This window comes from Nycticebus coucang, chromosome 21, assembly GCF_027406575.1.
Source record: "Nycticebus coucang isolate mNycCou1 chromosome 21, mNycCou1.pri, whole genome shotgun sequence".
Classification (NCBI taxonomy): Eukaryota; Metazoa; Chordata; class Mammalia; order Primates; family Lorisidae; genus Nycticebus; species Nycticebus coucang.
In genome coordinates, this window is record NC_069800.1 from 51472238 (window position 1) to 51489381 (window position 17144).

At 47.4% G+C, this 17144-nt stretch overlaps 1 protein-coding gene across 4 annotated transcripts in view; it reads left to right on the forward strand.

Annotated features, from left to right (window-relative positions):
* The first annotated feature begins 314 nt into the window (after positions 1-314).
* The window catches only part of PABPC1L (poly(A) binding protein cytoplasmic 1 like), a 32128-nt gene continuing 15298 nt past the window's right edge, over positions 315-17144 (forward strand). For all 4 annotated transcript variants that reach the window (XM_053574684.1, XM_053574683.1, XM_053574685.1 and 1 more), the window contains exons 1-7: positions 315-632; positions 2995-3188; positions 6087-6202; positions 7868-8007; positions 8172-8266; positions 9943-10080; positions 12088-12183. In XM_053574684.1, coding sequence (XP_053430659.1) covers positions 440-632; positions 2995-3188; positions 6087-6202; positions 7868-8007; positions 8172-8266; positions 9943-10080; positions 12088-12183 — 972 coding nt within the window. In that variant the 5' untranslated portion in view covers positions 315-439. The remainder of the gene's footprint in view (positions 633-2994; positions 3189-6086; positions 6203-7867; positions 8008-8171; positions 8267-9942; positions 10081-12087; positions 12184-17144) is intronic.

Sequence of the window (17144 nt, forward strand, 5' to 3'; positions counted from 1 at the left end):
CTTGCAGAAAGGCAGTCGTTACCATTTTACAGAGAGGGGAAAGGGGTCCAGAAAGGCAATGATTGCTCTGGAATTAGAACCCCAACTGCTGCGGTCCCAGTCCTCAACTGCGGGAGTTAGCTCCACCCACGTGTCCCGCAGCCCTACCCTAGGCCAAAGCCAGGCCTTTCTCCGCCTCTCGGGGCGGACTCAGAGATGCCCCCACCTGCGGCTTCTAGATAACTTTGGGCTCAGGTGGCGCGCGGGCTCGGGAAGGGTCCCGGGGCGGGGCTCCCAGGGCGGTAAAGGGAAGGGGCGGGACGGCGCGGAGGAGGAAGAGGCCGGGAGCTGCCCAGCACGCCGGTGGCTTCCGCGGTCCCCGCCTGGGTGAGCGGCGGCTGCTCGGTGACCTGGCTGGCCGTCCCCGCAAGCTGCCCGCAGTCCAGGCCCCCTGCACACCATGAATGCCAGCAGCTCGGGCTATCCGCTCGCCTCGCTCTACGTGGGCGATCTGCACCCTGATGTGACCGAGGCCTTGCTGTATGAGAAGTTCTCGCCCGTGGGCCCTATTCTGTCCATCCGCGTGTGCCGCGACGTGGCCACCCGGCGCTCGCTGGGCTATGCCTACATCAACTTCCAGCAGCCAGCCGACGGTGAGCCGCGGGAAGCGGGAAGGGACCCCCGACGTACAGACGGACAGCCAGCAGACAGACAACATCCGGGCTGGGCTGCCGGCGCTTTTCACCTAACACTTTGTAGCCAGGGAAACTGACGCCCAAAGATACAGGGGCCTCGTCTCTGAAATGGGAATTGGCAAGTGCTTTGTAGCTTACGGGTACTGCTCCACTTTACAGAGGAGAGAGATTTAAGGCCAAGTGAAAACAGCTAAAGGCTTTAGGGTCAGACAGACCCTGGGCTAGAAACCCGGCAGCTGTGTTGAGGATAAGAGATTCAAAGCACCTGGTGAGGAAGAGGCCTAAGTCGAAGCTGGTGAGTGGAGAAGCCACCAGAGCAGGGCCCTGGGCCGGGTCTGGCCTTTCTGGGCAGTGTGATGTGAGATCTACCTTCTCTCGCCCAGAAAAGGGGCCTTTCCCAGGCTTCAAGTCTGGTTTCTCAGTGCTGAGAAAAGATGTTGAGAGTGGAGAGGCTAAGATTAGACAGCAGGTTTTTACAGAGCTCTGCCAGGAGAAGGTGAGCTTGACCACCTCTTCATCTGTGAAATGGGACTAAGGCTTGGTTCCCAATAGCATAAAGAATGGAGACCTATGGCCAGGCGTGGTGGCTCACACCTGTAATCTAAGCACTCTGGGAGGCCAAGGCAGGTGGATTGCTTGAGCTTACAGATGCAAGACCAGCCTGAGCCAGAGCAAGACCCTGTCTCTAGAAATAACCAGGTATTGTGGTGGGCACCTGTAATCCCACCTACTTTGGAGGCTGAGGCAAGAGAATCGCTTAAGTCCAAGAGTCTGAGGTTGCTATGAGCTATGGCGCCACGCAACGGCACTCTATCCAGGGTGACAAAGTGAGATTCTGTCTCAAAAAAAATGGATATCTGGTATCCGTGAAGTATCTCCTGTTCATTTGCTACATTGTAAGGGCCTGTAAGTGATAACCTAAGAAAAATCACAGTTCTGGTGTAAAAAGACTCCAGAAAATTGGCCTGGCACAGTGGCTTACGCCTGTAATCCTAGCGTTCTGAGAGGCTGAGGTGGGAGGATCCCTTGTGCCCAGGAGTTTGAGACTAGCCTGAGCAAGAGTGAGACCCTGTCTCTACTAAAAATAGGAAAATTAGCTGGGTGTGGTGGGTACCAGTAGTCTCAGCTACTGAGGAGGCTGAAGCAGGATTGCTTGAACCCAGAAGTTTGAGGTTGCTGTGAGCTAGGCTGACCTCATGGCGCTCTAGCTTAGACAACAGAGTGAGACCTTGTCTCAAAAAATAAAGACTCCAGAAACTTCACCAAAAAATGCCTGCTGCAGCCAGGTCCAAAAGAGGGCACCCTTACTCTAGGTCTCCTGGATGGATAGGGAGGTTCCCTGGGTTGGGGGCTTGCTGGGGGACAGTTGTTCTGCAGACCCCTTTGCCCACAGGTGGTTGAGCTGCATTCCAGCCTGACTTCCCCTTGCCCCACCTTCTGCCTTTCTTCCCATCTTCCTCCAAGCCCTGTGAATGAATCAGGACCTGACCTTTTTGCCCACTTCACAGATGGGAAAACCAAGCTGCAGAGAGAAGGGATTTGCCCCTGGGTGTTTGTGAAAGGACCAGATGGAGACCCCAGGCTTCCTGAACTTGCTTCACTGTGTTCCCCACAGCCCTGCTCCAGGCCTTTGAAACTAGCAGAGTCTCTGAAGAAGGGGACACATATTACCTAGTAGGGAATAAGCTGTAGCAGTGGCAGGAAGATGGGCATAGGCTGCTATTTTCAGACACTCTACTGTTTACCAAATACCTGCTTTATGTCAGGTACAAAGTACAAAAAAGGCCCCTTGCATACCTTATTTAATTTTCAATCTGTTGGACAACCTAGAGGGTAGGTGGTATTATCTGCCTTTGTTAGGTGTGGAAACATAGGTAATATTATCATCATTCCCACTTTACAGGGGAGGAACGGGCTCAGGGAGGTGATGTTCACTTCCCCCAAAGGCAGATTTCCTGGGATCGAATCTCAACTCTGCTCTTCACCTCTGAGCTTTAATTTCCTCAGACTGTTGCTATCCCTGGTTATGTGGACGTTCTTATTTACTCAGTGTGCTTTCAAGGCCAGAATAGACCTGACTCTGCCACTAACCATTTACCTTTGAAAGCCTTAATTTTCCCACCTGTAAAATGGGAATAGGAATCTATGGCTGCAGTGAGAAATGAGATCTCAGCTTATCCCTCCTGAGCCTTCAGGCTCTTGTCTCAGGTGGGACTCAATGACTTTTTTTTTTTTCTTTGACTCCCTATTAAGCACCTCATGGGAGAGTCTGGTGAGAAAATCCCCTTAACTTGCTCCTTTCTCTCCTCCCCCTGTCCAGCGGAGCGGGCACTGGACACAATGAACTTTGAGATGATCAAAGGCCAGCCCATCCGCATCATGTGGTCCCAGCGAGACCCAGGACTTCGCAAGTCAGGGGTGGGCAACATCTTCATCAAGAACCTAGAGGCCTCCATTGACAACAAGGCTTTATATGACACCTTCTCCACCTTTGGGAACATCCTCTCTTGCAAGGTAGGTGTGCCTCTTTTGGGGGGAGGGGAATCGGTGCCAACAGCCTGTATTTTAGAGGGATGTTGCAGCAACCAATGGACCACATCTTCTTTCTAAGATTTCTCTTATACCAGAGTGTAAGTTCCACGAGAGTAGTGATTGTGTTTTAAGTTGCTGTTGTATCCCACTATCGAGAATAAAAAGTGACACATTTATTAGGTACTTACTAAATATTTGCTGAACAAACAGATATGTTATCATTTGAGAAGGGCTCTGGTTATTTCTGACTTTGTATATGAGGATGTTGTGAATATGTGGCGATACCGTAGGTGGGTATGCCCTGATCAGAGGGTATAACCTTGGGTGTTCTGTCTTTAGATTGTCTTAAATTAATTAATTAACAGTCTCAGTCACCCTTGGTTGAGTGCCATAGCTCATAACAACTTCAAACTCTTAAGCTCAAGTGATCCTCTTGCCTTAGCCTCCCAAGTAACTGGGACTACATGCGCCCATCACAATGCCCAGCTATTTTTTTTTTTTTGTAGAGACAGAGTCTTACTTTATGGCCCTCGGTAGAGTGCCATGGCATCACACAGCTCCCAGCAACCTCCAACTCCTGGGCTTAAGCGATTCTCTTGCCTCAGCCTCCCGAGTAGCTGGGACTACAGGCACCCGCCACAACGCCCAACTATTTTTTGGTTGCAGTTCAGCCGAGGCCGGGTTTGAACCCGCCACCCTCGGTATATGGGGCTGGCGCCTTACCGACTGAGCCACAGGTGCCGCCCATGCCTGGCTATTTTTAAAGACAGGGTCTGTCTTCTTGCTCAGGCTGGTCTCAAATTCCCTAGCTGAGGTGATCCACCTGCCTCTGCCTCTAGATTTTATAAGGATGACTGATCAGTTACTCTGTATCCTTTGGAATATTTGCCCTTCTGGAGAACATAGGGGGAGTTTGGGTGACCACTGAGTTAGAACTTTCATTGAGAGCTATTTGTATGCCAGGCACAATCCTTAAGTTCTCAAATAAGACTCCCAACCTCCCTATGAATAGGGGTTATCTCCTGTGGGTCAGAGGAGCAGACTTAAGGAGGTACAGTAATGTGCTAATAATTCTCTGTGGTAAAGAGACAGGGCTGTTTCCTGGCTTTGAGGATCAATGGAAGAAAGATGCTTAACCATGTGGTAAATTCTTACAAAAGTAATGGCAGATTGCTCAAGTGCTTTCTACGTGTTAGGGTTTTTGCATATATAGTGTAGGCTTAGTCCTTAGAAGGTACCTGGCACACTTAAGCATCTAACTGGAAATTTAAAAATTCCTTCTGCTGGCTGACCTTGGACAAGTCACTTATTTACATTTCCCCTGGGACTCAGAGGTTAAGAATTGCCAGGAAGAGTTCTCATGGCAAATATAACAAGGTAAGTATGTGATGCCCTTAGAAGTTGCTTGGGTCAACAGCATTAAATCTGAAGAGCTAGGGCTTGAGTTGACAGTGGAAGGACCCTGTCTGGAGCTGGAGAGGTAGAGAGGTACATGTGAGGCATGGATTTGATAGCTGTGCTTGTTGTGCAGGGCCTGTTGGAGAGCCTCAAATACCACGTTAATATAGTGTGGGCAGAAGCTACTGGAGATTAAAAGGACACGGTCAGAATTACATTTACAAAGAGCATCCCAGTGGTCAGTGCAGGGAGCTGAGCTGTGGCAGTGGCTATAGGGATGAGTGGGGCAATGGTCCCCTTAAAACAGGGGTCATTGGTCTTTCCACATGTCCAACAAGAGGGATGGGAACTATGTGAACTTGAATTCTTTTGTTGTACTTCAATTCTGTCCTTCTAACTTGTGTTAGAAGGTTACAGGAATAAGATGTTTGTGCATCTTTTCGAAAAATGACAGTGTATTGAAATAATACACGAACCGGTAAACTTTAAACAACGTGGAAGGTAAGAAAGTGAAAAAGAAGGCTCTCTCTCTTCCAGCCCTGGTCCCCAGAAATAATCATTATTAATAGTTTTATGTCTTTTTCAAAATTTTCTATGTGTAGATGCCCACTTTAACCCATATGGAATTCCCTCCCCCCACCCCACTTAACAACATGCCTTACAGATAACTATCAGTCACGTAATATACCACATTCTCTCCAACTGCAGCATGAATGTATTGTAATTTAACTGGTTTCTCCCTGGCGGACTCTTAAGTTGTTCCCAGTTTGCTGTTAGAAACAAGGATGCAAGGCTGGGGGAGGCTCATGCCTGTAATCCCAGCACTCTGTGAGGCCAAGGTAGGTGGATCGCTTGAGCTCAGGAGTTCGAGACCAGCCTGAGCAAGAGTGAGACTAAAAGTAGCCAGGTGTGGTGGGCACCTGTAGTCCCAGCTACTTGGGAGGCTAAGGCAAGAGTATTGCTTGAGCCCAAGAGTTTGAGCTTGCTGTGAGCTAAGACACCATGGCACTCTACTGAGGGTGACAAAATGAGACTTTGTCTCAAAAAAAAAAAAAAAAAAAGAAAAAGAGGGCAGTGCCTGTGGCTCAAAGGAGTAGGGCACGGGCCCCATATGCTGGAGGTGGTGGGTTCAAGCCCAGCCCCGGCCAAAAAAAAACTGCAAAAAAAAAGAAAAAGAAACAGGATGCAAGTATAGGGGTTTGATCTTCCTTTTGCCCATCACCTTAAGAAGACAACTAAAAGCTGATGTATGGCTTAGATGAAACCTGTGTTCATTTTGAGGGCATTCTTCCTCCCTTAATCTGTTATCTTAGGCAAGTGGATGGCTCTCTCTGAGATTTAGTTCATCTCTAACTGGGAGCTATTGTGCGATGTAGGATTGTCTTCATGCACGGGGCAGGCATGAAGGTCATTATCACCTTTGCCATTCTCTTCCACCTCAGCCCTCTGTCCATGCTCTCCCTCTTCTTCCCTGTGGCCCAGGTGGCATGTGACGAGCATGGCTCCCGGGGCTTCGGCTTTGTCCATTTTGAGACCCATGAAGCCGCACAGCACGCCATCAACACCATGAATGGGATGCTGCTGAATGACCACAAAGTGTGAGTTCCCTGGGCCTGGGGGCCAAGGCTACAGGGACAGAAGCATCGCACCACCAGTAAGGAACCAATGCAGCCTTTACTGGCTAATGGGCACCGGGCACTGAGCAGCAGGCCGTCTTCCTCCAAGCGTGACCTCAGACAAGTGGCTCTGTCTCTCAGGAATGTCTTCCTGCACGTTAGAGTGGAGCTGATGGTACACACAGAGGGGTGTTCTGAGTAGTAAAGAGAGTGGTGATTTTGAAATTCTGGAGGGAAGAGCTGATGGCCTTGTCATTAATGAACTCAGTGATTTCATCTGGTTTCTAGCCTTTTTAGTATGGCTGTGCATTTTGTTTCTTAAATGTCTTGCATTGTTTCGTGGGATTTAGGGGGTGGGAAAAAAGTAGGCATATGCTTAGCCTACCCTCTTCATACAGTTAAGTTTCATAGCACCCCCACTTCACAGATGGGAAAATTGAGATATGAATGCCAGAAAAGATCTGCCAACTGTTCTCCTCCCCAACTTTGATTCTGCCCATTTTATGGCCCAACCCCATGGTCAGGGGAATGAAGGGGGCTTTGAGCTGGGAGATGCACTGAGCCTCATTTTTATCCAGGGTTTCTCAAGGGAGGGTCCTGTCAACCTGACCGACTAATCTGGTGGGCTTTACCAATTCTCAGAAAGGTACTATCTGTGGCTGTAATTTATTCAAGTTTACTTTCACTCAGTTTTCTTTTTTCAGTTTTTGGTGCCTGCTACAATTTGCGCTAAATTTGCTAGAGATACCACCAGAATTTCTTATGCTTGTTTTTTGTTTTTCTAATCTAGGATACTTTCCTAGATATGTTTATCTGACCTTGGAAATTACAGCTTTTATAATTGACATTGTGTTTAAATGGTTCCATTCCATCCCTATCCATTGACCATGTCTCATTTGCTTACCCCTGATTCTCTAGCGCACCCAGTACATGTTAACTAAATGAGCAAAGCCTTGTGACATGTATTTCATTCCCAGTTTTGTTTTTGTTTTTGTTTTGTTTTTTTTGTAGAGACAGAGTTTCACTTTATTGCCCTCGGTAGAGTGCCGTGGCGTCACACAGCTCACAGCAACCTCCAACCCCTGGGCTTAGGCAATTCTCCTGCCTCAGCCTCCCCAGTAGCTGGGACTACAGGTGCCCACCACAACGCCCGGCTATTTTATTGCAGTTTGGCCGGGGCTGGGTTTGAACCCACCACGCTCGGTATACAGGGCCGGCGCCCTGCTCACTGAGCCACAGGCGCCGCCCTCATTCCCAGTTTTACAGGAATGTACACTGAGGCTCAGAGAGGTTAAGTAACTTACCCAGGGTCGCACAGCCATGCAACTGCAGAGGAAGGATCTAAGCCCTTATCCATCTGACTGCCAAGTTCATGTTGTTATCTCCTGTACTGTCCTCTGCCTAGTATATACTAGTAGTTCTGTGTGCATTTGTCACAAGAATGATGTCTTAACCTCATGCTGGGGACAAGTTCTGGGACACAGCATGGTGGCTGTTGGACGTAGTTGGGTCTTGGGTATTTCCTAAGGAGATTGCCTGCTTAGTCTCCTGAGGGATGTGGAGGCCTGGAGAGGGCAGCAGTTGGGCTGGGGCTGGGAATAGGGGTAGCTGATGGCTGCAGCTGCCTACCCTGTTGTGTGCCCTCAGTTTTGTTGGCCACTTCAAGTCCCGACGGGAGCGGGAGGCAGAGCTGGGAGCACGGGCCATGGAGTTCACCAACATCTACGTGAAGAACCTCCAGGCAGATGTGGATGAGCAAGGCCTCCAGGAGCTCTTCTCCCAGTTCGGTGGGCGTGTTCCCAAGGGAGGAGGGAGGTCACTATTTCTCTTTCTCCTTCCAGGTCTGGCAGGGAGGAGGGACCCTCCTGGGGCTTCCTGAGGACTTGTGGTAAGGGAGGGAACATCTTGGGACTTTCCAAACTCCTCTTTGAGCCACATTGGTCCTTCCCAGGAAAGATGCTGAGTGTGAAGGTGATGAGGGACAGCAGTGGCCACTCCCGGGGCTTTGGCTTTGTCAACTTCGAGACCCATGAGGAAGCCCAGAAGGTAGGAGCCTCCCCATAGCTCTATTCTGGGGAGGGGGCACCAAGCCAGGGTCAGGAAGAGGGGAGATCAGCAGCAGGTTCCAGCTGTCCACAGCCTGCCTGTGGGCTCCATTCTTCTTTGGTTGCTTCTAAGGCCTGAGGTGCACAGAAGTAAATATTTAGGTAGGGAAGGAAAAGCCTTCATTTTATGTAAAGATATTTGCTAGTGAAGTGGCCACTTGAAAAATCAGTTCTCCTTCAAACATTTCTCCTCGCCAACACCAGTGTCTAATCTTAACCATCGAGTCAGTATATACCTGGGCCTGACTTTTGATGACTTTTGCGGATAAGTCAATGAAAATTCAGTTCAGTATAAATGGATTGCCGAGAAAATTTGTATATCTTGCAGAAGAAGCAGGATTTTCTGCAGTTGAACTCACTATTGAGCAGGCTTAGGCCAGTTAAGTGCAGAAAAGAAAAATCAGCCTGGCACAATGGCTCACGCATGTCATTCTAGCACTCCAGGAGGCCAAGGCTGATTGCTTGTGCTCAGGAGTTCATGCTAGCCTGAACAAAGTGCCACCCTGTCTTTATTAAAAATAGAAAAACTAGCCGGGCATTGTGGCAGGTGCCTGTAGTCCTAGGTACTTGGAGGCCGAGGCAAGAGGATCACTTGACACCATAGCACTCTACCTAGTACCCAGGTGACAGAGTGGGACTCTGTCTTTAAAAAAAAAGAAAAAGAAAAATCAACATAGGTGAAGACACAAATGTTTCTTTAAAAAATGAAGTAAAGCCCTCACCAATGACGTGTCTACTATTTTTATTTATTTTCGAGACATGTTCTTGCTCTGTAGCCCAGAGCTGACACTGACAGTGGTGTCAGTATAGTTTCACTGTAACCTAGTACTTCTGGGCTCCAGGGGTCCTCCTGCCTCAGCCTGCCAAGTAGCTGGGACCATAGGTATGTACCACCACAACTGGCTGATGGGTTTTTTTTGGTAGAGATGGGTTTCACTATGTTACTCAAACTCCTGGCCTAAAGTAATTGCCTCCTGAAGTACTAGAATTACAGGCATGTGCTACCACACCCAGCCTGTAGCCACTATTTTCGTATCAGAGAGTATTTTCACTTTAAAAATCTTCTGTGCTCTACCTACTTATCCCTCTCTGCTCATTAGCCCCTGACAACCTGTGAATTTTTTACTGGCTCTGTATGAGTTTTGCCTTTTCTAGAATGTCATTTGATTGGAATCAGAGTATATAGCCTTTTCAGGTTAGATTTATATATATATAAAAATTTGAGACAGACTCTCACTTTGTCACCCCAGTAGAGTGCTGTGGCATCATAGTTCACAGCAACCTCAAACTCTTGGGCCCAAGTGATTCTCTTGTCTCAGCCTCCCAAGTGTCTAGAACTACAGGCACCCATCACAATGCCCTGCTATTTTTAGAGATGGGTCTTGCTCTTGCTCAGGCTGATCTTGACTCCTAAGGTCAAGCAGTCCACCTGCCTAGGCCGCCCAGAGTGCTAGAATTATATGTGTGAGCCACTGTGCCTGACTAATAGGTGCCGTTTTCTGGGTACTAATTATTTTCAGCTAGCATGTTTGGCCTGGTTTTTAGGTGGCCCCTTTAGATTAGGGCCAGGGCCAGCCTTCCTGGTTACCAGGCAGCTCTCCCTCCTCGTTCCCCCAGGCTGTGGTCCACATGAATGGGAAGGAGGTGAGTGGGCGGCTGCTCTATGTGGGCAGGGCCCAGAAGCGGGTGGAGCGGCAGAACGAGCTGAAGCGAAGGTTCGAGCAGATGAAGCAGGACCGGCTGAACCGTTACCAGGTGAGGTCAGGTCTCCGGTGGCAGCCACTGCTGTGTGAGAGTCCCCCAAGGTGACTTCATCCTCTGGTGATCCTAGTTCTGGGCACATGATTCAGGACAGGCATCAGATGAGCAGCCCAAATCCTAACAGTGGAGAAACTGGACACAACCCACTGCCCAGCCTTTGGGGGTTGGTTGGGGTGCTGTTAACCTCTTGGTGGGAATATTCCTTTATATGGGATCCAGTAGCATCCTAACCCCTGCCCAGTACCAGCTGCATTCTCTAGTCACAGACAACCAAAGTGCCCTATGTGTTGGCAAATGTCCCAGGGGAAATCCTGGTTGAGGATAATAAGGCCAAATATATCACATCCAAAAGTTAAAATGTCATGCAGCCATAATTAGTACAGTTAACTAAATTGCATATCATAGATCAATATAATCTAAACTTCTTTGGGAAATGAACGCCTCTGAAACTTTTAATAAAAGTTCTAGATCACTCACGAGAGGAGTATACATATCTACACACACACACACACACACACAAGCATCCATACTCAGGAGTTCTCAACGAGGAGCAATTTTGTCCCCACGGGGACATTTGGCAATATCCAGTATCTGTAATTTTCAGTTATATTTGGGTGACAGGGTGCCACTAGCATCTACTGGGTAGAGGCCAGGGATGCTGCCAAATATCCTACAGGGCGCAGGACAGTCTCACAACAAAGAACTATATGGCACAAAATGTCACTAGTGTGGAGGTTGAGAGACACTTGTGTGTACACCAACACTCACTTGTTGTACCCTGTTGGACCTGTCAGGGGTTTATAGAGTTACAGAAGAAAACACACATGGTGTAATCTAATCTCTGAGCCGGCTAGTGCATTGTACAACTGTGTGGTCTCCATTCTTTTGTGCATTGAGACACTTTTGTGCTTGGGAGGTCTGGAAGGAGAAAATCAAGGCACTAGATGCAGCGGTTATTCACGGGTGAGGAGCACAGGCTCTGCACTTAGACTGCCTGGGTTAGCCCTGTTCCTGCCACTTAGGGGAAATTTATTTAACCTGTTTTCTTGTTTCAGTTTTGCCATCTGTAAAGTGGGGACAAAAGTTTCATCCTTGTGAGGTTGTTATGAGCATTAAAATCTAAATTGTGCAATGGTGAACTGAAAACTAAAATGAGCCAGGTGCAATGGCTCATGCCTTGTAATCCTAACACTCTGGGAGACCGAGGCAGGTAGATTGCCTGAGCTCAGGAGTTTGAGACCAGCCTGAGCAAGAGTGAGACCTTGTCTCAACTAAAAATAGAAAAATCAGTCAAGTGTGGTGGTGGGCACCTATAGTCCCAGCTACTCGGGAGGCTAAGGCAAGAGAATTGCTTGAGCCTCAGAGTTTGAGGTTGCTGTGAGCTATGACAGCACAGCACTCTACCCAGCGCAACAGAGTGAGACTCTGTCTCAATAAATAAATCAATGAGGGCAGCGCCTGTGGCTCAAAGGAGTAGGGCGCCAGCCCCGTATGCCGGAGGTGGTGGGTTCAAACCCAGCCCCAGCCAAAAAAATAATAATAAATGAATGAATGAATGAATAAATGTGTGAGGAGCTTAGAGTAGGGCCTGGCAGCAATGCAAGTGTTGGGTCCAAGGCCCCTGAGCTGGCAAGCAGCAGAGGGCAGCTCATGGATACTCCATACTAAGGGTCTGGCCTGGGCCCAGCCTGGAGCAGCTCCATCTACTGTTGCTCCATGTTGACCATCTGAAAAGCCATGCTGGGGCTAGCCCTGTGCCTTGGCTGCTGCAGGTCCCTTCTGTGAAGGGGGAGAGGCTGTGGTGCATTTGCGACCAGTGAAAATTTACAAGAACTGCTGAGGGAGTTAGGGGTTGTCGGGGGTGCAGCTTCGTGGTGATGGGCATGCAAGTGATTGCGGTACCTGGTTGGGAAATGGGGAGCAGGAGGCCTGTGTCGGCCCCCTAGGCTATCTGGGGCTTGGAGGGGAAGAGGCGCTTCCAGCAGTATCCTTTCCTTCCAGGGCGTGAACCTGTATGTGAAGAACCTGGATGACTCCATTGATGATGAGAAACTGAGGAAAGAGTTCTCTCCCTATGGAATGATTACCAGTGCAAAGGTGAGGGCTGGGGATGCCTGTGAGGGCCGCCTTCCCCTCCACCCTCCCATCAGTTTCTCCTACTCTGCCCCCACTATCCTCTTACCCCCAGACTTCCTGGGAGTTTGTGCTGAGCTACCTCTTTGAAGCCTCTGTCTGTCTGACCCTGTTGGAAGCTGGCAGTCTTGTCTGGGCTGGAAGGGAAAAGGCTAGAAATACAGTTCCAGTCACACAGCTGGACTTGTTGGGATTCACTGTAACCTTGGCTCAGTCTATAAGCATTTATTGAGTGCCTACTGTATGCCAGATTCCAGAAATCCTTGTCTCCAATGACTATTGTTATCTGCCCCTCACCAGTGATATAGCTAACCCCTTCTGGGTCTCACATCTCCCATCTGGAAAATGAGAGGGTTGGGCTGCATCGGCGCTCTTCATATTTCTCTCTTTTTTTTGAGCATCTACCATGTGCCCAATGCTGTTAGACACCTAAAATGTGACCACTGCCTCATCTACTCAGTAGCTCTGTGACCTTAAGCAGGTGTCTTAACTCCTGAACTTCATCTTTATGATAGGGCACTGGACTCCCTGGGTGGTCCTTAGCCCTGGCTTCTCATTAGACACCCTGGGGCAGTTCTTAAGTACAGATGTCTGGGATGGGCATTGAAAGTACATTTCTATAGATCTGGCTAGAACCTTTTATTTTATTTTATTTTTTTTTTGTAGAGACAGAGTCTCACTTTATGGCCCTCGGTAGAGTGCCGTGGCCTCACACAGCTCACAGCAACCTCCAACTCCTGGGCTTAAGCGATTCTCTTGCCTCAGCCTCCCGAGTAGCTGGGACTACAGGCGCCCGCCACAACGCCCAGCTATTTTTTGGTTGCAGTTTGGCCAGGGCTGGGTTTGAACCCACCACCCTCGGTATATGGGGCCAGCACCTTACTGACTGAGCCACAGGCACCGCCCAGAACCTTTTATTTTTATTTATTTATTTTTTAGAGGCAGAGTTTTACTTTATCGCCCTTGGTAAAGTGCTGTAGCGTCCGTCATAGCTCACAGCAACCTCCAACTCCTGGGCTTAGGTGATTCTCTTGCCTCAGCCTCCAGAGTAGGTGGGACTACAGGCACCTGCCACAATGCCTGGCTGTTTTTTTTTGTTGCAGTTTGTCCAGGGCCAGGTTTGAACCCTCCACCCTCTGTATATGGGGGCTGGTGCCCTACGCACTGAGCCACAGGTGCCACCCAGAACATTATATTTTTAAAAATTTGCCAGTAGGCTGGGCACGGTGGTTCACGTCTATAATCCTAGCACTCTGGGAGGCTGGGGCAGGAGGATCCCTTGAGCTTAGGATTCGAGACCAGCCCGAGCAACAGCCAGACCCTGTCTCTAAAAATAGCCAGGCATTGTGGTAGGCACCTCTAGTCCCAGCTACTTGGGAAGCTGAGGCAAGTGGATCACTTGAGTCCAAGAGTTTGAGGTTCCTGTGAGCTATGATGCTACAGCACTTTACCGAAGGTGACAAAGTAAGACTCAGTCTCAAAGAAAAAAAAAAAAAAAAAAAAAAAACCCCAGGAGTTGGAGGTTGCTGTGAGCTGTGATGCCATAGCACTCTACCAAGGGTGATAAAATGAGACTCTGTCTCTAAAAAAAAGGCTGGGCGTAATGGCTCACACCTGTAATTCCAGCACTCTGGGAGGCCAAGGCAGGCAGATCACCTAAACTCATGAGTTTGAGAACAGCCTGAGCTAGAGTGAGACCCCATCTCTAAAAATGGCCACCTGTAGTCCCAGCTATTCAGGAGGCTGAGGCAAGAGGAACTCTTGAGCCCAAAAGTTTGAGGTTGCTGTGAGCTATGACGCCACAACACTTTACTGACAAAGTGAGACTCTTGTCTTAAAAAAAAAAAAAAACCAAAACTCCCCAGTTGATTTTATGATAACTCAATGTTCATTCCATATTTAAGCTGTTTTAAAGCCTGCTGTTTTACCAGGCTCAATGGGAAGCATATGGGAGCAAGTCAGATGTGGTCTCTGCCTTTGAGTAGCTTATCATCTAGTGAAGAAGTCAGACTCATCACTACCTTTATATGTGTATTTTGTAAGTCAAGGTGGCAGAGCTATGGGCACTCAGTGAACCAGGAGGGAGTGCTTCCTGGGAGAGGTGGCAGCAGTAACAGCAGTGTTTGACTTGACTGTGAGGAGGGAGGGAGATGTAGGTGGAATGGAGAACTTTCTAAAGAGATCAGTGTGGGCAGTGGGGCTGGGGACCCTTACATATGACAAAATGATTGGGTTCTGAGAAAGTGGTATTAGGACTGAGAGGGTTTTTTGGGTTTAGGACCTTTTGAAAATGCGATAGAAAGGTGTGGGACCCTTACATTAGGCATCAGTAAATTTGATTAAACACTAAAATACCTGTGGGCCTTCTCTCTCAGAAAATGCATATACACTTGGTATAGCAATATGATTGACAACTGGGATTTTAAAGTTTATCAGACCTAGATCTAAATCCCAGTCCCACCATTACCTAACTATATAACCCAAGGCAAGTGACTTTGCCTTTCAGACCCTGTTTATCCACCTGTAAAATGGGAGTGACGTTACCTACTTCTCAGATGTCCTGGGAACCTGAGAAGTACTAAAGAGGCCGTTTAATAGGCCAAACAGGTTATAAAAAGGAGATTTTATATAGTTTTCTATCTATACAATTTTATATATCTTCTATTTTATATAAAATAGTGATTTTGAAAATTAAATGGATTAGTGTATATAAACACTTGCACCACTATCAAACTCATAGTAAGCTCTGCATAAATGTTAGCTTTACTAATTTTATCATTATTAATTACCTACTAACAGTTCTTAAAAATGGTTTTGTGTCAGAACCCCTTTGGCTGTCTCAAGCCTATGAATCCTTTCTATGAATATTTTTAAACACATAAAATAAAATTCATAAGATTACAAAATAATTATGTTAAAATATAATCAAAATACTAAAATGATGTTATAGTATGTGCTTTTTTTTTTTGAGTATCATTATCTTGCCCTTGGTAGAGTGCTGTGGCGTCATAGCTCACAGCAACCTCCAACTCTTGGGCTTAAGTAATTCTTTTGCCTCAACTTCCCAAGTAGTTGGGACTACAGGTACCCGCCACAATGCCCAGCTACAGTATGTGCTTCTTTATTAATGTAACTGTTAAGATCTAGCAAAGTAGCAATTAGCATAAATGATATTTTGGAGATTAGTAATAATGTAATATGAAAATATTTGATTTTTTTTTTTAGACGATCACAGGCGTGGCTAATACTGCTATGATTTGGGGGGGCCATATTCATAGTGGAAGAAAATGCTAATTTGAAAATAAAGATGTCACTTATTCCCATGGGTGGCGCCTGTGGCTCAGCGGGTAGGACACCGGCCCCATATGCCGAGGGTGGCGGGTTCAAACCCAGCCCCGGCCAAACTACAACAACAACAAAAAAAATAGCCGGGCGTTGTGGCGGGCGCCTGTAGCCCCAGCTACTTGGGAGGCTGAGTCAAGAGAATCACCTAAGGCCAAGGATTTGGAGGTTGCTGTGAGCTGTGTGATGCCATGGCACTCTACCGAAGGCGATGAAGTGAGACTCTGTCTCTACAAAAAAAAAAAAAAGATGTCACTTATTCCCATAGACCCCCCCCTGAATTATATCCATGACCTCCCTGAGGTGGATTCATGGACTCTCAGGTTAAGACCCCTATTCTAATGGGTAGCAGGATATAGTCTAAAAATTACTTAGAGTATGGGCTCAAATAGGGCAGGTTTTAAAAATAGCTCTAGTCTTTATGGAGTGTTTGAGCCAGGCCAGTGGCTTGACTCTAAAAAAGGTGCATTGGGTCCTAGAAGAGAAAAAAAAATATTAGTGGAAAAAGGTGAAATCCCATTATCATTAGGCACTAATAGAATAATAGTTAACATTGTCATACCAGTGTTAATATTGTAGTTTAGTTAAATATACCATGTTAACATTAAGGGAAGTTGGCTGAAAAATATATAGCAACTCTCTGTACTGTTTTTGTAACTTTTGTATAAATCTGGAGTCATTCCAAAGTAAAAAAGTCATTTTAATAAAAACCTAAGAACCTCTTCTCCAAACACCCAAAGAACTTGGCTTGGTACCTTACAGATGCCATAGGGGTTCATCAGAATAGTGTGTTGGGTTGAGTCCTGGCTGATGCATTGTTACTTGTCCCCGAGGCCAAATCAGTCAGAATGAAGAAGAGGACGGGGGTTTGAGGAAAAGGAAAGAGGAATTCATTAATTTGCTGACAAATGAGGGAGGCAGTGGACTAACCTCTCAAAGACCACCATCCTATCGCCTCTGGCCTTTTGGCTAAGATCAAGTGTAGTATCAAAGACCAGCTGTTTAAAAGGGGGATTTAGGGGGGGTTGGGCTTGGTTCTACTTGACAGTAACTGGTGTCATGTGTCTTCAGGCTACTGCTATTTAACTATAATTGGTGGTTTCGTTGACCTTATCTCCAGTGATCTTGTGACCCTTGGACAATTCTGCTGAGCCCTCTCCTGTGGTTTAAAATACTAGAAAACAAAGCTAGGCATGGTGGCTCATGCTTATAGTCCTAGCACTCTGGGAGGCTGAGGCTTGGGGATCACTTGAGGGCTGATTGCTTGAGCTCAGGAGTTGGAGACCAGCCTGAGCAAGAGTGATACCCAGTTTCTAAAAATAGCCGGGCAATGTCGTGGGCCCCTGTAGTCCCAGCTACTTGGGAGGCTGAGGCAAGAGAATCGCTTGAGCCCAAGAGTTTGAGGTTGCTGTGAGCTACAATGCCATGGCATTCTACTGAGATAACAAAGTGAGACTTTGTCTCAAAAAAAAAAAAAAGTACTAGAAAACAAACAGCAAAGAATATTTTCCTGCCCCTTTAATTACTGGCCTCAGGAAGGAATGCAGATTTTAATTCCTAAAATAGAGGGAGAGTTTTGAAGA